The sequence below is a fragment of the Trachymyrmex cornetzi genome, unplaced genomic scaffold, assembly GCF_001594075.2.
Source record: "Trachymyrmex cornetzi isolate Tcor2-1 unplaced genomic scaffold, Tcor1.1 scaffold748, whole genome shotgun sequence".
NCBI classification, from domain to species: domain Eukaryota; kingdom Metazoa; phylum Arthropoda; class Insecta; order Hymenoptera; family Formicidae; genus Trachymyrmex; species Trachymyrmex cornetzi.
The window spans coordinates 781,062-803,393 of record NW_017300079.1 but is presented as its reverse complement, the minus strand read 5'-3'; the positions used below and the strand labels follow the sequence as shown (position 1 = coordinate 803,393).

The following is a 22,332-nucleotide window of genomic DNA, read 5'->3' as shown; positions in this document are numbered from 1 at the left end:
ATATATATATATATATATATATATATTTCCAGATGATCTAAAAACAGTGATGTGCAATTTTTTTTATACTGGATTATTTTCAGATATAGTGTGCTTCTCAGCAAGCGACACGTGTAATACGCTGATCATAAGGTTTTAATTATATAAAGAAATTAGACATTTCTATGATAATTCGATTTACTAAAGAATCACCTTAAATGTTTACTAAAGATAGTACAATATATGTATAATAAACTTACAAAAATCTATGAAAATTTATTGTATAGGTTTAAAAAAAATTCTGAAAATTGCCTTCTTCATTAGACTTCCAAAAATAAAATGCTTAATAGCTGCTGACGATTTCAAAGGACTCCGCACCAATTATTTTATGGAAATTGACTTTCTGACGAATTGACCAAATTTTGGATGTATTGTAGTTCTGGTCATTTTAAACAAATATCTTCACGAGCCCAACCTCCTCCTACAACTACTTCTTGTACAAGTCCCGGAAGATTCAAATTCAAACCAATGAAGTTCCGTGTATTATTGATAATACGTATATCATTATTGATAGATATCAGGGTTGGAAAGTTACTTCATAAAAATAATTCGTTACACTTACAATTATTTAAAAAGTAATTAAACAGGACTTGTAACGCAAAAACTAGCAAGAGGAAGAAGTTGAGTCCGTGGAAATATTTGTTTAGAATGATCAGAACTATAATATATTCAAAATTTAGCCAATTCGACAGAAAGCCAATTTCCATAAGGTTGCTGCAGAATCCTTTAGTATAAGAATTTGTTTAATTTATTGATTTTTAATATTATAGATATTGCAATTAGAAGCGATAAATGAAACTACTATAGTTAGTTCTTCTTTGGATCAAACTATAGCTGTGTGGAGTGCAATAGATGGAAAACTTAAATTTCACATGAAGTAAGAAAACTTGTAATATTATTATGTAAAGTGAAATAGACAAAATATAATTTACATACATTTTTTTATTGATTTTCAGAGGCGCAACAGAACCTGTTCATTGCATGGCAATGCACGAACAAGCATTGGTAATAGGAACAACAGCAAATCGAATTGGTGTTTATACTGCTGTAGAAACGACTGCTTCATTAAGCTCATCCAAATTAAGATCTGACGCTTTTAAAGGCATTCTTACTGCCTTGGCGGTCCTGCCTCTCAATCGATTACTATTATTAGGTGCTGACAATGGTGGAATAATACTACTATGTTAGAGAGCTATTTACAGAACATGTGTGCGCTCGCATACGTGCGTGGACGTTACTATATACAATAGCGAGGAATAGAAAAGTATATCTAATTTAACAGAAAAAAAGCGTGGAAAATCTATTACAATAAATTTCATTTGTACACAAGATACACATTCAAGAGAAAGATTTTCTATATATGGATGATGTCTGTTCTCGTCCCTATTACTTTTAGAGCCAATTTGGCGGACATTTTGTACACACCGACATCCGCTAAAATTTCTGCCGATACATTTTTATCATCATTATTTAGTGCTTCTTCAAGCAATATTGCTGAACCCATTAGAATATTTAAAAGTATACACGCTTCTTTGATTCTAGAACATTAAAATAACTAAATTATTACATCTGTTTTAACGAATAATTTTAATAATTTTAGAGACTTACAAAGGGAAATATGATTCTGGTTTGTTAATATACAAACCAAATAATGGAAACAAATTCCTCAAAATATCATATTGTAATTGTTCAGCACCACCATTATTAAAATGATTTACTAGTACAACTTCTTCAAAGAGAAACTGTAAAAAGAAATATTTGAAATAAGATGAGAATTATTATATAAAAATTATTATGTAAAAAGTAATATATTTTCTTCATTTTTATCTTATATACTTGATCAAATTGAGCAGCTAAATTCTTCCAAGCTTGATTAAATAACGGCAAGGCAAGAACATTGTGCAATATATGAAGACGTGTAGCTAGTTCTTGGAACATGGGACAACCACTTGGTGTCATTGATAATGAAGCAACTTCTTTTGAAGACTGCATCGCAAACCATCTTAGAATAATAAAAAGTACTTTAGAATTTAATAATAAATGAAAAGTAATTTTTTAAAAATGAAATACTTTCAGGTTATAACATTTAAAATAAAAAATTAGTAATATATATACAATATGTATGTATTCTTTCTTACTAGTTTTTACTTTAAAAATAATTGTAGTTAAGTAAACTGGGAAAACTCTTACTTGTCTGTTCTATAAGCTCTACTTTTAGCTTTTACATCTAAAGCTACCGAGTCACTGATTTCATTTATCAGTTCTTTCTCTAATCGTCGTAAAAGAACTACAGCTTCGTCAAATACAGTTCCTTCTATTTCTCCAATATTCTCCTTAACGTCGTTACCTTTGTCCGTGGCATTTTCCACAGCTTCGAATTGTTTCTTGAAGAAATGCAGTTGCAAGAAGTGCTACACAAACGCGAGATTATGATAAATAATATGTAATTTGTGTATGATATTGCAGATAAAAATATACGTACAACAGTCACGCCCCATTCTTCCAAAACGGTCGCAACATAATGTAGTGTATTGAGAATATATGGCATAAGTGACGTTAATGGATCTTCATAATTTTCATGTAGCAATTGTAACAATCGTACTCGCCAATCGTCAATCAATTCCAATTGCAATTCGAGAAATTGTAATCTTTAACAATATATCAACGCAAATAAGTATTATTATCTCTTGCTTATAATGATCTCGTATAATTTACCTATGTCCAGGCTGAGGTAAATGTTTGTATCTATCAGAAATAGTGGTAAGGAGCGTAAGAAAAGCGTCTGCACATTCAGTGACTTTCATATCATCTATATCAGGACTCGTCAATCTTTCCCAAGCTGTATTTGAGCTTAATATTGCATCCATTTTTTCAGTTGCATCTAAAGTCATAATATGTCTGTGGTATATATGAAATATTACTTCTTCGTGTACTTACACTTTTTCTCCATGTTTATCCATTTTACAAAAATATGAGCTTGCGTAAGAACAAAAATAGTAGCCGGCTGAGTGTGAGGATACAACAGAGTCTCTCGCAACTCTCTCTCAAATCCTAAAGCTTCGTCTACTAAATGCGCAAATAAAGTGTCGTCATATTGCACCATGGGCAATTCGGAATGAAGTTTTTCAACGGCTAATTGAACTAGAGCACGCATAAATTCGGCCTATATTATATAATTACTATAATTAGTGACCAGAAATGATATTAAGAGCCAATATCAATATTCAATTAATTGTTATATCAAACCTTTATATCTAAATGTCCGAAACCTACAGAATCTGCTACAGGTTGAACATTTTTTTGTACCCATTGAACATGATCTTTGATCCATGTTAATATTTGTGTAAAAAACCATTCTGGCTTATCTTGACGATTTGTCAATTTAGCTCCTGTGAAATGATAAACAAATCTTTGTCGGAGGGGACGTACCAAGAAGGTGATTGGCAAACTAATTGGTGCAAAGTCTGTTAACAGCACAGACGTTACTACCGGTTTAATCATTTCGTCTCTGAATATATTAAGGACAATATAAAACAGTTTTGTCGTGCGATTCACTTTTCGAATCTAAAACAATTAAATTATATAGTGCAAGGATACGGTAGCTGTAGATGAAAGAGATATTCAACAAGTATCTTAAATCTTGTCATTGTTTCTGGTAAAGGTGTGGTTAATGAAGTAGCATTGGTTCCACAAAAGGGCCATTTCAATATCTTCAATAAATCATTGTATTCCCTATAAATATTAGGAAGTATATAGTATATGAATTATGCTTTGAATCTATGCAAAGAAGAAACATACTTTGACAATTTTTTCTTGATTATATTGTACCAAAAATGTAAAGTTTCATGAACATAATTGACCAGATGATGACATACAGACGTTTGCAATTGGCAACTGATGTTTGTTAAGGTTGTATATAGAGTTATCATCGACTGATCATCGCCAGATAACAAGGATGCTTCTAGTTCATGGCTAAGTATAATACAACTATTTAATAAACAAAAATAAAACACTATATATTCTGGGAAATGGAAGAATTACATGTCATTACTTTTACTGTTACTTATAATAATTTGACAATGATGTAGTTAGAAATAAAAAATTCTTCAGTAATGAGTGACTTTTCCAATCAGTTACAAGTAACATTTAATTTTTCTAAATCTGGTGTTACCATTATGGTATTATCATAAAAAAATTCGCAACGTTATTACCAAATTACAACAAAGTCATAATAAAAAGTAATTGTGTTATAATTGTAATGCATACTTCCATTCCCTGCACGTCATCTTTTGACAGTTTATTACCTAATATTTTCTACATATCTTATGAAGTATAAATAGGATAATGATTTATCCAGTTGACTTATTTTATCAACAACTTCTTGCAGCTCTAAATTTTTGTCATTTTCGCTAAATGTCTCTTTGATCATCTTACCGAGATCTAAACAAATTTCTTGTAACTGCTCAACTTCAAAATTGACACATTCTACATTTTCAACTACTGCCTTTACCTTGGAAGGAGCAGTGGTCGATGCCATTGACAGCTGTAAACAGGAAGCAATTGACACCTAATGTTTAACTATGTTATGTGCTATTTTGTAAATAAATACCGACTGATTTTTCAATCTCATCCTTTTCTGCTTTGAGATGCTCTTCGAAATCGTAAATTCCTTCAAGATTTTTTAAAGTCGATCCTAATTGTTCATTAAACCTTCGTATAACTTTTTGTTTTATATCCATTATCTATTCTAATATTTCCTTAGGCTCCTGAGTTAACTCTGAGCACTCATGAGCACTCAGACAAGAACTGAAGAACTCTGCGTTAACGGTGGCGACACAGGATCAGATGGCGGTCTGGCGAAACCGATAGCCAAACATTCAAGCATGAGCCCATTAGCACATCAGCCCACGTCCACGTGATCGTCTTCGGCGCGCCGAGAATGAACAAGACAGTGAGCTCCTTTTCACACTAGTCGCTTGTTTGAACTAGTTTGAAGCGACCGAAATTCGAAAATGCTTTCTCGGCAATTCTGAAAAAATTATAACTTAAGTCTAAATAAAAAAATCACAAATCTATTATTGATACGCTAAACATAATTATAAAGCCTTGCGTCCATGAGATCGGTCCGAGATCTCGAATGAAGAAAGAATTGACCAATCGCAATGGTCTTGTGATCAATTTGTTCAAACGTGATTTGTTAATTTTTTCTCTGTCCGAGATCTCGGACCGATTTCTAGCATCGTGGACATCGGGCTGAAGAATAGAATGGAAGACTGCAATGCATTCTGGTGTTACACTATGAAACTAAACTGCGTTCCAACAAGTACTTTACACAGTGGAACACAGAGATTGCGTTTAGCAGAAAATTTGTTTTGCAACTGTTGGAAGTTTTCTTTGCAATAATTGGATTATACTAACAATTAAATATTAGAACGCGATCCAACCGGTTAGTTTAATCGGAGATCCGAGAGGTATCTAACGCGCGAATTTAATTAAAGATGAGTAAACAAGGCAAATATAAAAACACTATCGCAAAGAATGGGAAAAAAGAGATTTACAAAAGTTAGTTATCAACATTTTTAGAATTGAACTGACATTTTTTTTTAAACTGCAATCCGATTCATGTTCACGATGCTTAAAAATCATTTCATTCTTGTTGTTTGTCAAATATTAAACAAATGACTAATGATGCTCATGAACGTTCTGAGCTTAAATCGAACCATGGTTTTAAAGAGTGCTGTTTAAGAAAAATACTATCAATTTTGGCACATTTACAAAATCAGATGGCCTTTGGCTAAGTTCTATTAATTTCAAGGACCTTCTTTTAAGTAACGGTGTCAATTGTAAATTTGATTTTAAACATACAAGTTGCTCTGAAATTAACTCTCAAAATCTGAATTTAATTCTTTATTAACACATCATGATCAATATTTTGATTGTAAATCTTAAGAAAACGGATGAAATGCGGGGGGCTCTTTATATTTATGCGCGTCCTATAAAGGACCGCACACAAAATTCCATAACAATGACCGTAAGACATAAACTTAAGCCGATGAACCAATCAGGATATTGCTTTAGGTTTACGTAATCTAACGGAAATGAAAATAACAGTAAACTTATCCATAACCTCGTAATAAGGCGAATTTCAACCGGTTGAAACTCGCCTTATGGTTAAGTTTATTCATGCTATTTTTATTTTCGTTAGATTACGTAGATCTAAAGCAATTTGATTAATCATTATAATATATATAAATGATGTCAAAATGATAGTTTAGAGTCATTTCGACATCATTTGACGTAATTTTAACGTCATTTTGACATTACCGTGACTAGTTGTTCTGCTTGGGAACATATCAGTTTTTGAATAATAAATTTAATTGAAAAATGTATGGAATCATAAATGTGTGTACATACTATACACATAATATGTATATATATAATGTAGGCCACTTCTACAATATTTAATGACTCCAAACTCTCTTTCTTTCTCTGTGTGTGCACGCGCGCACATGCTCGCATGCCAGAGAGGATTTGGAGTTACTAAATACTGTAAAAGTGGCACACATTGTATACATATATATTTTTCGAAACGTTTCTGTATTAAATTAATCTATATATTTAAAAACTAAACATTTCTTAAACTCCATAGCACTTATTTTAAATCTTCTCATATCTTTTATATTTTTTATTTTCGGACTTTTTGTTCAAGTAAACTTTTCATTAGCACCATCTAAACTGAAACGTATTTCAATTTTAGCCAACTTGAAGCCACTTTAAAAAATGTGCGGGGTTCTTTTAAAATAATTCAGTTTTAATAAAAGACGAATTTGTACAATTTATCCTTTTAATTATATATAGTTAAAGTCGAAATTATATTACATAAAAGAAACGTGATTGAAGATCTATACAATATCACAAAATATATGTATATTTAACGTATAAAGTAATTATATAACGATTAGTAATAATATTAGTAAAGTGTTAAAACACCTGAAATTGCAAAAATCTTATAATAAAACAAATTTTTATAAAAATATCGTGTAGTATTTTACAATAGAAAGTTCAAAACCTTGAATTAGGAAGTTTAAGTATTGTAACTCGCATTTAGATTTATATCATGCAAGGACGAAAGCATTATACAGTTGTAAACCCGTTTCATCATAAATATATCTTCTTGTTATGGTTCTTACTTATTTAATTCTCGATCGATTTGAAACGAGGAACATAAATTTCATATTAACCACATGCGTTAAAAGCCTGACACGTCCTCATTCCTGTATTCTTACGTTAAAGAGTATTACTGCATACAGCTGTCGCTACCCTAAAAGATCCCACGAAAATATAAATGCATATTGACAATTTTACTAAGAAAAGGTGATTATATTGTTCAAACTCTTACGTGACTTGCAAAGGCGCAATTGATTCATATTCAATTAAGCAAATTTTTACAGTTGCTTATATAGAACGGCACTTAAATATAATTGTATTAAATATTTAATATTAATTTGATCTAAATTATTTGATAGAAAATATTAAAACGAGGAAAAAACGGATAAAAGTTTATAAAATATAGAAAAGTCGATAAATAACTTTCTTCTTCTCATCACTTATTATTTTCATCCGTTTGATTCAAATTAATGAGTTGTATCGTATGTCCTTGTATTTATGTATGTATTATGTTTCGATGAAATGCGAAGGCAAATGATGTCGTTACTTGAATATGTTATTCGCGTATCACATTGTCATATTCTCATTTGACTATATGCTTATCGACGAACTCCTGGTCGAGAACAGTCGTGTCCAATAAGAACTTGACATTGAACCTCCACGTTACACCCTCACATGTCACACGCACATGACACACCATACATATACACCCGCCCGCAATTGTCCCTTATCGTCGCGACTGTATGTAAAGTACATGCACAAACGTATAAAGAACGGGCGCTTGCGCGGTATCCATGGTGACATGTGGTTCTTACTACGACCTCTATTCGTTCCTGACAAATCATTATGCCATTGTCGTGCGCGTTGCAAGAAAGCTCGGTCATGGAAATGTCGTGACTCATTATAGTCATTTATGTTTTTGTATACAACACTTTGCACTGACACTTCTGGACGAATGCAAAGTCGGAGTGCTTCGTTCATTTTCAAATTTTCTCAAAGTGTTGCGCGATTCATGCAAGCGGAGGCAAATTACTCCACTTGATAGGAAACGTACGGGAGTGTGCGGATTTACTCATTGATCACTCATCTGTTGTGAGTCGCACTTACGAAAGATCGATCGGTTTTCTTCAAACTTTCGAAACGCGATGTTTCGATTTTCCATCATTTTCATTGACAATTGTTTCATTTTCGCATTCAATACTGTTGACTTGAATCATAATTATGCATTCATCTTAAATCAGCATTAATTGTTAAAACACAATTTTGTCGCTGATGACTTTTTTAAATTCATTAATGATTATATTAATTATTTCTGTAAATGATTAATTTTAATATGTATCCTAGACTTTTCCGTAGTAGTTTGTACTTCTTTTATTTTCACTTTCTCATTTTTGTTAAAGTACACGGAAAGAATTTTTTCTTAGAATTTACCTTGAAAATATGACAGTCATGGGACAACATTGTATTTCGAAGAATTTTAACGTAAATCTCTCTCATTAATAAAACTACAATAAAGTATAATATAAATTTGATCAATTTTACTGAAGTGTAAAAACTTTAAAATATTATATTGTACTACAATTACCATATTTTCAGGGTAAATTAAAAAAAAAATTCTTTTCGTACATCTAATTTATCTAACACGAATCGTATCTTATTGCAACAAAGAATTTAATTTATATTTTTAATATTAATACTAATTGCAAAGTATTATTTCATTGACTAGTAACACTTTTCATTGGGCTGCCTCCAATTTGGCTCATATAGTGTTTTTTATTTAGTATTTAAAATCACGTAGAAAAGAAATTATGTACTGAATGAATTATTCAAAATTATAGTGAATTATAATTTTTTAGAGAGAATCTGTAATGTATAAGCAATAAATTGAGCGAACAAGTTTTGATCTTTCTATTCTTCTTATCGCCCAACAAATTACATGTAACGTGCATGTTGTAATTTCCCACTTAACAATATAACTGTAATATAACACACGTGTTAAGTGGAAAATTACAATTAACATATTTACGTGTAACATGGTGTTTGCTGAGCGTATTTCAAATACTATAAAAAACATTACATAAGCAAAATTGGAAACGGCCCAATAAAAAGTTGAGCAAATCTATACTTTACAAATTTCTTAAGTTTTTAAAACATAAACATTTTCTATCAAGCTCATAGATAGCAATCAAACATGTTTTCTATTTTATCGATATTCAAGAAAGAAAAAAAATTAATTTCATGTAATTTGTTTCTTGTTCAAGTTGTTATTTTTTCCACTTAACTGTAAAAACAGACCTTTGAAATTTATTTACTACATTCTGATTTTTTTAATTCGGTGATAATATATTTTATAATTTGATATTGTAATTTGATGAATGTCAATTTGTTCACACGATGATATTATTCTCTTTTTTAACAAGACTATTCTAAAGTACATTTATGCTAATTTTGCATTGAAATAGTTATAAAAATTATTCATTTGATAATTGCTACCAATAAGGTTGATAGAAATTTGATTTTTTTAAAGCAAAGATCATGAAATATTTAAAAATATTAAAATAGTATCAAATAAGGAAAGTAGAATCTTGCTATGGTCAGAAAATTAATGTTCAAACACCTTTTCGAGATCATATATTTTAAAAATATAATAACATTTTGTATTAAGAGTGTTCGTTAATCCAAATAATTCTCATATTCAATTTAAAAACATAAAATGTAACATCCGAAATTACATTAATTGTGCAATTATTTGCTTGTGGACTTGTCGGGGAAATTTCTCAACAGCTCAGATAACGTCGATGTGGACACTGATTTTACTTGCTTTCATTCTCAAGCAACTATTAAAAAAATTACGTCGAATAGATGTGACACAAGTCAACACGTGGCACGTACGTACGCCTCCGTCATTAAGACGTCGCTTCATAGGAGAGAAAATAAAGTCCCATGGATAAATAGAACTGAATTTAGAAAATCAAACAAGTGTATGTATATTCATCTTAAAGTAACTTCTGATTATCCGCTACAAAAAATCGATTACAAAAATTGAGAATACGTGAAACATCCTTGCATGATGTGAAAATTTTGTGAAGCTACGCATTGTAATTCTTCAGAACATTGTATGTGCTGAAGCAAGGATGAGTTTATCTGTCAGAGGCATGTGAATGCCGTAAATGGCCGTAGAAGGATCGTGTCAGCCTTTGAACAATTTACTATGGGCATCTGCTTGGATACTGGTTAGTATATCCACGAATAATAATTATTATAATAGTTCAAATTAGAGAATTTCATTTTATTTAATGAGTATTTAGTTGAAAAATTCGAGGTGTCTTAATTTTTTCTTTTGTAATATTCTAATTTGTGTAGTTAAATATACAATTCTTATGATATTATTAATATGCGATATTTAAGAACTTAAGAAACTAATGATTGTTTTATTTATAATAAATATTATGTGTTAGGTTTAAATTGAACATGTATACTGCATTGATAATCTCTTAATTTAAGTTAAGATAATGTCGTAAAAAAAGTGAATATTAAAGAAATTATACATATATAGTGTATACATATATAGTGTATAATTATACATATATAGTGTATAAAAAGTAATATAGATTTATACTATACACAGCGCACGCACGTAATGTGCTACTAGGAAATAAACAATATAATCATGACTTCTGATCAGAATTTCAAGATAACCTTTTTTATAATTTAAAAAGCCATTTTTTGCACATTACACATCAATTATTTCGGAAACTTAACGTGCTAGTAATTTAACTGACATTGTTTTTGCCATTTTTGGCATCCAAAAATCCATAAGAAGCATCTTGTTCAAAGTAATTAAAAAAATTTTAATTAGTGTAATTGATACAATTTTTTTTATAAAGATTGAAGGTCCTAATAACATATTTAATTTTTATTACAATGAAGCTTACATGACGTAGTTATAATATGTCAAAATACACTAAAAGAGCCTCTTATTTTTACACCTTAATCATTATATTAATCATTATACAAAAATTAAATTTTTTAATTGCGACATTTTTTTCAAAATTGCGACCTGATAGAACAATTTGATAAATAGTATCGTCAACGCCTAAAAAACTAATTACGGAAAATTACATTCGCTTTTGTATTCAAAAAAAGACCACTTTCTGTTGAATAATATAATTAAATTTCTTAGCAAGTTCTTTAATCGAGAGAGAAAAAGAAACATGAATTCTTTTTTTTATGTCACAGTCAAAGTGTTAACTCAGTAAATGTATACACTTACTGTAGTCTACTGTAGTCAATGTATACATTTACTACACGTAAATTATATATAGATTGACTAGTAAGTGTATACTTTACTAAAATTAACACTTTGACTAAACACTTACACGTTGCAGCATTTGTCGTAATTGGTCATAATTGTCACAGATATTTTAAACATTGAATTTAAAATCGAGAAATTGAACGATACAATTTAACAATAATTTTATAAGGTACTTTTACTAATATTTTTTATTTAAACTGAATTTCTTAAATAGCGCGAATATTTCAATCCATTGCATATACATTACAAAGCAAATGTATTTTAGATCAACAAAATGGATCGCAGATGTTCGAGGAAAATGATGCTCGAGCTACAGGAAGATGGCGAGGAGAGGCTGGTCTTTTGGCGACTCCACCAGATGGACAATTCCCGAAACAAAATGTTGGTCCAATTAAATTCGAAATACCAAAAATTCCTGTTATATTCGTACTTGGTTAGTATATATTAATTGTTGCGAATTCATATTGTTTAGAAATCATATTTTAGAAATAATTTTCAATATATTTTTATGATACATATTCTATGTGACCACATTGAATTTGTACATACTCTCTTGTCGGTAATGAAAATTTTAGTCAAAACGTTTTCTTTTGTATTTTAATGTCATTTTTGGACATTAAAAAACATTATAAATAATTTATTGTGCTTCCCATTAGCCTAATCTATTATTTGTTTTATTCTATGATTATAGGAGGCCCAGGTAGCGGTAAGGTGACATATTGCGACAATTTGATACAGGAGAAAAAAGGAATAACTCATATTAATATGATGGATCTTCTTCAACAATATGCATTAGGAAATGGTTCATATTTACTTCTTATTTATATAATATTTTAACGTGATATATACGTACACATGATATGCAGTTCTTGGTCATATTACTAGACTTGAATTTTTTGATTAATTCATATTGAGTAGTAAAAAATAGCAATTATTTTTGCTTTTACATTTATAAAAGTTTCTCTTTCGTTTGGACATTTTCAATTAGTATAAACTCAGTTTTAGTAATATTCATCAAATATTTATTTATTTTTATGAAATAAAAATATATACATGTCTTTTTAATATTTCATTGAACTATCTTTAGCAGCTACTACAGCCTTGATTTCCTTTGATATATTATTAATGTATGTCTATATTATTTACTACATATGATCATTTTAAACACGAATTATTTTCTTAGTGAACTGATTTTTTGTGGCAATCACTTTTTTACTACTTTCCTCAGACCCTTTCTCCATATTTTCCACATAATTCATATCATTTCGTGCATCTATTTTATAGATTACTATTTTGTTTACATATACATATTTCAATCGATTACAACAATAGTAGCTGGGTTATGATATAAATCTAATCTTCCGATGTCGATAAATTATTTAAAAAAATTGCGCTTAATAATATAACCAGGAACTGTAAACTAGTGGTTAGTTCCTCTCGATACAATACGTTCATTAATTTCCTCTTGTCATTTGCATCTTAATAACAAGCCATCGATCATATATGGGTAAGACGTAATACATTTTGTCAAATACATCAAAATATATTTTAAGATTAAGGCAAAATGTTTAACGCTTCATGCGATTAACGGTTTATTGTTAAAATGCAAAAGACAACAAAAATCGGGCGGACAATAACTAACAACAAATACAATTTAAATGATATAGGTATATGTGATTTCTGAGAACATATATAAATTATATGTTAACTTTTTCTATTTAACCCGTAAATAGTCTTTTGTTGCATAAACGATCATTTAGATCTAGAATGATTCTTACACCACAATTAAAAGTAACTATTATTAACAGTAGAATAGCTAGGAGGATTCGTAACTCACTATGATTAGTGCGTATACGTACATGCGGAGGCATACTGGTTGTTCTTCGGATGTCATGTCATCCTTGTTTAACATTTGTTAAACAACAAGGATGACTTGACATTCGGAGAGCACCCAGGTGGAAATTGAATAAAATTCAATACTCTTGAAATTGCAACAAAATATCGAAGATAAAAGAACTTATTGGCGCACCGTGACACAGAAGTGGCTAGTATTTTAGATTGCTATGTATAAAAAAAAATATATATATATTTATTCAATATTTAAAAAGAAATTTAAGAAATTAGAAAAGTAAAAATGGATTCTCAATCAGTGAAGAAAATTATTGTGACTGAACTTTATTTTCTCGCCGCGGAGATGTAAAAATCATCTCGATTGATTATTCTAGTGTTAAATATATAATAACACTAGTAAACAAGACATTTTATATTTGTGCAACATATATGTCATATATTTCAACTATTTTTATACAGATATGCAAGATTTTGGACAACTTAGTAGCAAAACTGTCACAGAAGTACTCATGCTCGAGATGAAAATGTCCCCAGGAGCCAAGGTTTTTCTTGTAAGCGGATATCCACGAAATATGCGCGATGTGGTAGAATATGCTGAAAAAGTGAGTGTCCCATACTTATTGTTAGTACTTAAGGGAATCCTAAAGTGAAGCAAATTACCGACATTTTACCATTCTAGAATATCTAAATTAGCTTTACAGAATTGCAAAATTCTTATACACAATTGAAAGTACACATAAAAATAGTCAATGCAAACGACTTTCTGTTAAAAACAAAAAGAAATTAAAAATATTTATTTTTGAAACGTACAGTTGTCATCTGACGGCAATATTTGCTTAATTATTCGCAAGTTCTGCAGTTAAATTATGTATAAGGTGGTTTTACCGTAGAAACAATACACGGACAGTATCGTATTACAATTGAAATTAAAATTAAAAGTCTAAAAAAAAATTTTGTCTAAAATTACGTTTTATAAATGCAAATTGATGCAAATAGGGATACGAAGTAGTAAAAATGAACAGCATTATGTATAGCAACAGGTTCCCTGTTAGTTATACACAGTATTCGGATAAGCGATAAGACGGTAAAACAATATTAAAAAATGCATTTGATTGTAGATAAAAATCGTTAATGGTGTCATTCTTGTATCATGGAGGCAAGAAGTGTTGGAGAGACAAATTGATTTCGGTGCGCAACTCGGCCATGTTATCATTGGATTAGCTAGAATGGAGTTGCATAATTTTTACAGAAACGTAATGCCAGTTGCAGAATATTTTGATCAAAGTGGCATGTTACTTGAGGTAAACAAATTCACTATTAATGTGCTCCATCAAATATAAATTTTGTTAATATTATTTCTCATTTTGGGTTATTAGTTTTTTTATTTGGACGTGATGGGGGGAAATCGGGTAGAGATGGCTCGCGAGCCACGCTTTGCCAGGCTTGTATTATACAATTGTTTTCAAACATTACTATTTTAAAAAGAGATAAAAGGAAGGTGGCTATTGCACATATTAGTATTGAACGCGAGAAAATTATTGTACAAAATGATATCCTTTATACACCAAGAAGTTTAAAAATAATATAGCTAGATAACTTTGCGCAATTTTTATTATCTGGATAACTTGTGATTAAACTTACCTGATATTTCCCAATGGTACCTATTTACATCATCATAGATGAAGCCATTGAATAAAACATCAGATTAAGCTTAACTACAAGTTAATAAGAAAATAAAAAGCTTCAGAAATTATAATAAAAGTAAATTAATACTTATTACATTTTTGCTATGTGGAAATTATATTTACTATAAATATAAATGAAAATTTGTTGTATAGATAAATGGAGAACGCAACCCAAGTGAGGTCTATGTTAGTTTTCGAGATGCAGTTCTCAGAATTCTTGGAATATCAAGCGGTGGAATTCACGATCAAGATGTACCTCAATCTTTAGAAGCCGAAGTAAGTATAAATTCAAATTTAATCAATTATTTTTTATGAAATATCGTTGGATTGCATAATACCATATTTCAGGTCGAAGTGGAAAGGAGAAAGGAATCGTCCACGGATTCAGCATTAGTGAAACAAGTTGTAGGAATTAATAATAGGCTACCAGCTTCTATATCAATAGATGCACCGAAAACTGCTGATAAACCAAGAAAAGGATTGCCATCATTTATTTGGGTCATAGGTACATTTTATTTCAATATATACATGCATGCGTGCACATAATGTACATATTATATACAACCTGAAAGAAAATGCAATACTGATCGTGAGTAGATAGAACGGATTTAAACTGAATAAAAAAGTGCTATATTATTTTAAAAAAAAGTTTCTCAATAATTAACGATTAATTAATTAATTAACATCCATGAATCCGCGCGATCAGCGACAAAAGATATAGCGCAGCGTTTTGTAAAATTGGCAATTGCTAAGCGCGCATTCTTTCCAATTCTTCATCGCGCGCGTAATAACCACAATTAATATTGATATCTTTTCTTCGCTACGTGGTTTTATTAGTCGCTGAATCTTTAATCCGCAGCTCTTTGTTAATTAATTAATTTCTTATTGAGAAATAATGAATAATATAATTGTATATTGTATATATTAGGTGGACCAGGAAGTAATAAAGCGGCTCTTTGCACCCAAGCTGTTCGTAATATGCCAGGCTGGCTGCATATAAGTATTGGAGAATTATTTAGAACGATGGCTTCGTCTAATATGATTGTAAATGATGCAATTGTTTCGGGTGAAATGGTCCCTCACGGTATTGTAATGCAGCTTCTAGAACAGCAGATTCTTTTGAATCGAGATTCGGACGGTATCGTCATGGATGGATATCCGAGAGACTTGAATCAAGTGCAGGAATTTCAGACGAAGGTAAATAAAATTGCTTGCATTGCATTTATACACTCATTCATTTTTTATGTCTTCGAATAAACTTAGCAAAAACTCATTATTTTGAGATAAATAAAAAAGCTTAATTAAATCTTAAACATTCTTCTTGAAAATCAAAATTTAATTACAAAAAAATTTTACAAAATGTTGCTTACAAATATTGTTTATAAATGCAGATATTGAAAGTAGATTTTGAAAATGAAGAAATGCTTTCACACACTCTTGTCACGTATCCCCATCGATTGTCACGTTTTACATAAGCCGATTATAAACACGTTCTGAATATAAATACTTCGGAACGTATAAAAAAACATAAATTTTTAATTGGTTAAGTGACTGATCGCAATCCATAAGGTGGGCTACATATATTTCTCAGAAGAAACGGAACAAGAAAAGAGATAGATATTGAAAAACTAATTATATTATAGGAAAAATCGTGAAATCGAATGACGAAAGCGATAACATTAAATGCAGAATTTTTAACAAAAAGTAGAAAAACGGTTATTTAACGGGCTATGGTAGATTTGATATTAAAATTTCTAACTTAATTTCTCTTTTAATAAAGTTTTTTTGCGATCATTTGTTTCCAAGTTACAGTTTTACAAAAAAATTTCCGTTTTGTAATATCGTCTTCAACTCAATTTTGATATTTGATTGTTCAGAGGAATGTAGCTTTAATTTGAGCTTTGATTTATTTTAATATAATGATTTTTTAATAAATTATTCCTATTGAAAAAAATTTTACGAAATTGTGCAAAAATTTAGTGAACCGATTTTTTTTAAGTGAGTAGTTCAAAATCGCGAATTATACTTGTCATCAATTTGATTTTATAACTTTCTATTCGATACATCGCTTAGTATTAATAAATTATTAATTATTTGCATTATATTATTTATTAATAGTTTGGACAGGAGCCACCACTAGTACTGCTTGACTGCTCCAAATTGCAACTCGGGAGAGGAAGACTGGACGACAGTGTTTCAGCATTTAGAAAAAGATTGGAACTTTTTCGTGAAGTGTCTCTTCCCATGTTGAAAACGCTGGACAGCGATAATCGATTAATAATTGTACGTAATAAATAATTGAGTTATGATAAAACGTGCTACAATGTTGAAATAAATTGTAAATTTTGTTGTATTAATGTAAATATCTGGACTAAGCAAATAAGCGCAAATAAACAATTGCACTTATTAAGATTATAAGTTAACCATTTTTTTTCTAAGGGCCATAGAAGTAAGACTGCAATAATGGAAACAATTATATCTTTATGAAACAGTTCTATCTTTTGAAAATATGATTTACTTATTCTTTTACAAATAATAATTAATTATTATTTTTTTAAATAGGTGGACGGTGATACAGATGTACCTACTGTCCAGCAGGATTTTGCTGCTGCGTTATATCAACTAATGCGTCGAGCACGTCGCAAAGGAGAAGAAACTCTATACGATCCGGATTCGCCTATCAAGAAACACCAAAACGGGATAAATACCTCGAATGAATACCAAAATGAACGTGCCGTACCTAACGGCAATGCCAAACTAGTAGTCAACGGCATATCTAATCATATTGGAAAAATAGCCGATGCGAAAAACGGAATTGTTGCTCAAGGTAAGCAATTTTATTGCATTTATTTAACATTGCGACTCCGATGAAAATTTTTCTTAAAACTGTTTATATAATTTTTTAGTATTTCTATATAAATTAAAACATTTCAAAGAATTTTTGTATATTTTTGTAACTCTCTTCTCTTTTCCCTTTTTAAAAAAAAATTTCTGATTTTTATACGAATTGAAAAATTTTTCAGAAGTACTGAATGAGTATATATTTTTTCTAGAATTTTTTGTTTTTTCATTCTTAAGGTGTATTTTTAGATTGTAATCTTGAATTAGTGATTAACGATAAATTAAGAATAATTGAGAAGTGCAGCGTATTTTTTATTACTAGTAAAGTATTTTAATATTTATTGCCTTCTTAGGAGTGGGTACTATCTCTAATGGTGTATTAAACAATATGAAGCATATTCAACAGAATGGTCATATTCATCAGAATGGCATCGCAAAAGGAACAACACATATGCTACAAAATGGTGTAGCGCATTTAGCCAACGGCAATATATCCGGCAACAATAAAATCGCACCGGCGATGCACAACTATTTGCCAAAAGATCCTGTCAGGAAAATGTACAATGAAATTGAAGGTTATCAGCAAAATCTTCATATGTAAATACAAAGTCTTTTTTAATATTGTTAAATAATTTTAACTGTTAATATGCACGAAAGGCTCCATACTACGTATTGGAACTTTCAATTGTACCGACAATTTTGATATTTTACTAATAATATCTCTTGCCTTACCGCGTGCCTTAAAAAAATACGACTTAAACAATACAATTAATCCGTTTGTTAAAACAGCCAAAAATAAAGTCGTAAGTAATTGGAAACATTTCGAATAATATACACTATACTATATATAGAATGTCCCAGAAGGCAAATTTTTGAAATAAATTTAAGATAAAAATATTAATTAATAACACTGGTGATACGAAAAATCTGGGACACTCTGTATATAGTATATATATATATATATATACACACATATATATATATATATATATATATTTCTAATTAATTATGAAATATTGTTGATATCAAGATTATGAAACAATTCATCTTCTTTTAACTAAAATTTTTATTATTGTTTTTATCATTTTCTTAATATTATAGCTATGATATCTATTCCAAAGGTTTATTATTTTATTTATGTGCACAAGTGCATAATTTTTCTCACATTTAGTTTGTTACAATCAGTAACATCTTTTATTTTCTTAATAGCGTGCCTTTCTCACATTTTATAGATCTTTTATTCTGATTAATATATGTTTGTACATATGTCTTACGGTTATTAAATAATATTTTAATAGTGTATGAAATTATAGACTTTAAAATTATAGTAAAAAAATTGAGGTCACAACAGTTTTGAGTTATAAACTGTCAAGTTTGATTATCGACATCACAAAATTCATGTGCGTAGGCCCGCAATTGTACTTATTTGTATATTGTACTTATACTGTATTTATATATTATTCATACTTATATATTTAATCCTCTAAATATAAGCACATTGTAATTTGATCATTTGATCACATAAAAAATTATAATTTTGTTAAGTGTTAAGTAAAAAATTACAAAAAAAAATTAATTCTTCAAATCAGTTTATCTAGGAAAAAAATGTCGACCAAAATGTGCAAATAATCACATAAGAAAAATAATTTAAAGAAATGATTTAATAATGTGTCGATCCAGTGATGAGAAAAAAAGAATATAACTATAAATAGTTTTATTCTACAATTTCGTAAATGTATTATCGCCCTTAAGTTTACTTGAAAATCGATTACTAATCCAATTCTTACTGAAATCTGAGGTACTTTTAGTTAAAAACTCTGCGCATAAATACATAACATATTTTGCTATTTACTGTACGTGACTTGATGCGAGACACAATATTTTGACTTCTTAATTTAAAAAATTACGAAAAAATTAGATTTTTCTTAAGAAAAAGGCGCATAAATATTGAAAATCAATTTTGTAGGAGAGTGCTTTAAAGATTTTGCTATATCATATTACAACTTAACATTCCTTACAATATTTTTTTATTTAGCCTCTTTTCCTTTATCTATTTTCCAAGCAAGTCTAGAAGTAGTGGATTTAAGGATGTATGGGCGTCATTTTTACAAATGTATTAATATTTATACTTTAAACAAACTAGATATATACATATATAAGTTGTGTTCAAAACATTTCGATTTTATTGAACAATACATTTCTATAATTTATGTATTTTATTTGTTATTATTTTTATTATTATAAACTAAAATTTTTTAAATGATAACAAAAATCTAAATTTTTTTATAAGTATTTTAAATATTCAAAATAACTTGTGCAAAGTTTCATTGCGATTCACTGATTAGTTACAAAGATATAGAACAAATAAATATTTTGCTTATTTACTGGACAACAGTTCATGCATCGCAATATATATATATATAACTTTACATAATCTTAAATATATTATGTATTTATATTACAAAATTAAGATTTTATCATTTATTTTATAAAAAATACATATTTCTATACATTTTTATTAGAACACATATTAAAAAAATACTATTATTTATTAAAATAATTTATAATCCAGATAGTAAGCCGTCATCAAATTTGTCGTATTATTTTTAAACGTGATTTAGAATAATCTGTAATTTTTTGTTATTATGTTGAAATATCACCCATACATTCTTAACATTAATACATCGAAAATCGAAATATACTGACATGGAAAATTGTACAAAGAATTATTTTGAAAATAAAATGAATATTTAAAATATTTTTGCTCGTGTTTTATTGCATTTTATATAACTTACTGTTAAAACCAAGTTGATTTTAAACGATACTTTCATTGTGCAATAGATGACCTTCTTACAATTTCTTAAAATATTTAATTGGCAAGCATACCCGCGTATATTAATGCTTATTGCACATTGGACGCGATGAGAAATGAGCGACGAGCAGCGATATATCCAATAAGAACTCTACTTTGTATCGTCACGTGCAAAAAAGCAGAGTTTTCACGATTCAAAGCCGATATGTAATGTAAGAAATTTATTTGTTAACCTTTAAAAAATTGGACAAATATAGGACAGGAATTCCTGAAATGTGGCTTTTTGTAATAACTTATTCCTTATTTAATACTTTAAATAAGTTTTTGAAATCTATAGTACGACTTCTCGTATTATCTCTGGTATAGTATTAATCGCAAATATGTTCCAACAAGAATTATAATTATGTGAAGAAGAAGAATGGCTACTTACCTACACAAGCGTCGGTAAGTGAATGTTCACTGATGATCATGCGGAGAGCGATTGCGCCGACTGCGTGTAAACCAGGGTATGGACACTCTGCTATGAAAAGTCAAGCCCTATTACTGCATCATCTGGGCAAATAGACAGAATTTTGGGAATTATAAATTTCAGCATTTCTGCTGAAGTAGGAGTTGATTTTTTCCAAGAGCGAGTGTCCATACCCTGATGAAAATAATCACGTACTGAATATACGCCGTGTCGCGATATTTCGTAGCTGTGACAGATTTTCTAACCTCAATGGTCGTCAACTTCCACGCTTAATATTTCGGTTCTCGAGGCACAACGACGCTTATTTCTGCAAGATTCTTTCGTTTCATACGAAAACGCGTCGAATAAATCGAATTTATTGATTTTTGGGATGTGTAGTTAAACTGTATAATTATCCAATTTAGTGTACATCGTTCTTTAAATACAGTGCTGAAATCAAGGTAATTTAATAGAAAGTTACTAATTAGTTCACGTGTCAAATGCTCGATGTAAAAGGGATCAGTGAAACACGATGTAATGTTGTCTGCCCTAACTGAAAAACATGCTATATCGGAGAAAAAAATGTTAATTGGTAAACAAGCGTTGACAAGCTGTCAAATTCTACCTCCTTTTAAATTCTTCTCTTAGCAGATCTTTGATGCACACTACTATTATGCTTGACATGTATAACCGCGAATAAAGTGAAGAAAAAGCGACGATAGAAATAATGACTGACGTGGAAAAATCTAGAGCAATGGAGATTCAATTGAAAACTGAAAAACAATTGAGGTAATCTCTTTATGTATTTCTTTACATCAAGATAATTTATATTACTACAATTAGGATATATCACATTATATATTATTTCAAATTCAAGAACAGAGTTCTGCAAATAATTTTTAAAAGTAACCCAGAGTTGGAAGAAATTATGCCTATATAATCAGGACATGTTAAAAGCTAAATATCTACCCAATAAAAAAATTGTTTTAATTAAGCCACTTATTTAGAATAATAATAATAAGCAAGTCCATCAAAGCCAATCATCTGTTAGTCGGATGTACAATTTATTTTCGTATAATTAAACAAGTCATATCACAATTTTAATAAATAAACGTTTCGACCCCTATTTTTGGGTCCTTATCAATATAAAATACCCTAAATCCGCTTACATACT

At 29.6% G+C, this 22,332-nt stretch overlaps 4 protein-coding genes across 7 annotated transcripts in view; 3 read left to right on the top strand and 1 right to left on the bottom strand.

Annotated features, from left to right (window-relative positions):
• Wdr81 (WD repeat domain 81) overlaps positions 1–1,248 on the top strand; it is a 10,789-nt gene extending 9,541 nt beyond the window's left edge. For both annotated transcript variants that reach the window (XM_018518287.1, XM_018518286.1), the window contains exons 21-22: positions 810–916; positions 996–1,248. In XM_018518287.1, coding sequence (XP_018373789.1) covers positions 810–916; positions 996–1,227 — 339 coding nt within the window. In that variant the 3' untranslated portion in view covers positions 1,228–1,248. The remainder of the gene's footprint in view (positions 1–809; positions 917–995) is intronic.
• A 124-nt stretch (positions 1,249–1,372) lies between these two features.
• Positions 1,373–5,070, bottom strand: Rint1 (RAD50 interactor 1). Its single transcript, XM_018518288.1, has 12 exons — positions 4,653–5,070; positions 4,344–4,582; positions 3,838–4,011; positions 3,637–3,771; positions 3,286–3,547; positions 2,977–3,202; positions 2,755–2,920; positions 2,522–2,687; positions 2,230–2,450; positions 1,876–2,041; positions 1,648–1,781; positions 1,373–1,577 (listed from the first exon to the last, which is right to left on the bottom strand). The coding sequence occupies exons 1-12, from the start codon at positions 4,776–4,778 to the stop codon at positions 1,394–1,396; spliced, it is 2,199 nt and encodes a 732-aa protein (XP_018373790.1). The 5' UTR covers positions 4,779–5,070; the 3' UTR covers positions 1,373–1,393.
• A 5,281-nt stretch (positions 5,071–10,351) lies between these two features.
• Positions 10,352–18,753, top strand: LOC108768060 (adenylate kinase isoenzyme 5). Its single transcript, XM_018518289.1, has 11 exons — positions 10,352–10,439; positions 11,787–11,954; positions 12,213–12,323; positions 13,832–13,974; positions 14,491–14,673; positions 15,211–15,333; positions 15,406–15,562; positions 15,986–16,254; positions 17,176–17,340; positions 17,620–17,884; positions 18,252–18,753. The coding sequence occupies exons 1-11, from the start codon at positions 10,418–10,420 to the stop codon at positions 18,497–18,499; spliced, it is 1,854 nt and encodes a 617-aa protein (XP_018373791.1). The 5' UTR covers positions 10,352–10,417; the 3' UTR covers positions 18,500–18,753.
• Positions 18,754–21,239: 2,486 nt separating this feature from the next.
• The window catches only part of Pldn (biogenesis of lysosomal organelles complex 1 subunit pallidin), a 5,104-nt gene continuing 4,011 nt past the window's right edge, over positions 21,240–22,332 (top strand). The window contains exons 1-2 of one of the 3 annotated variants that reach the window (XM_018518292.1): positions 21,240–21,619; positions 21,810–21,947. In XM_018518292.1, the coding sequence (XP_018373794.1) occupies positions 21,886–21,947 (62 nt within the window). In that variant the 5' untranslated portion in view covers positions 21,240–21,619; positions 21,810–21,885. Of the gene's footprint in view, positions 21,620–21,806; positions 21,948–22,332 lie in introns of all 3 variants that reach the window. The other 2 variants (XM_018518294.1, XM_018518295.1) reach the window with 2 other exon arrangements.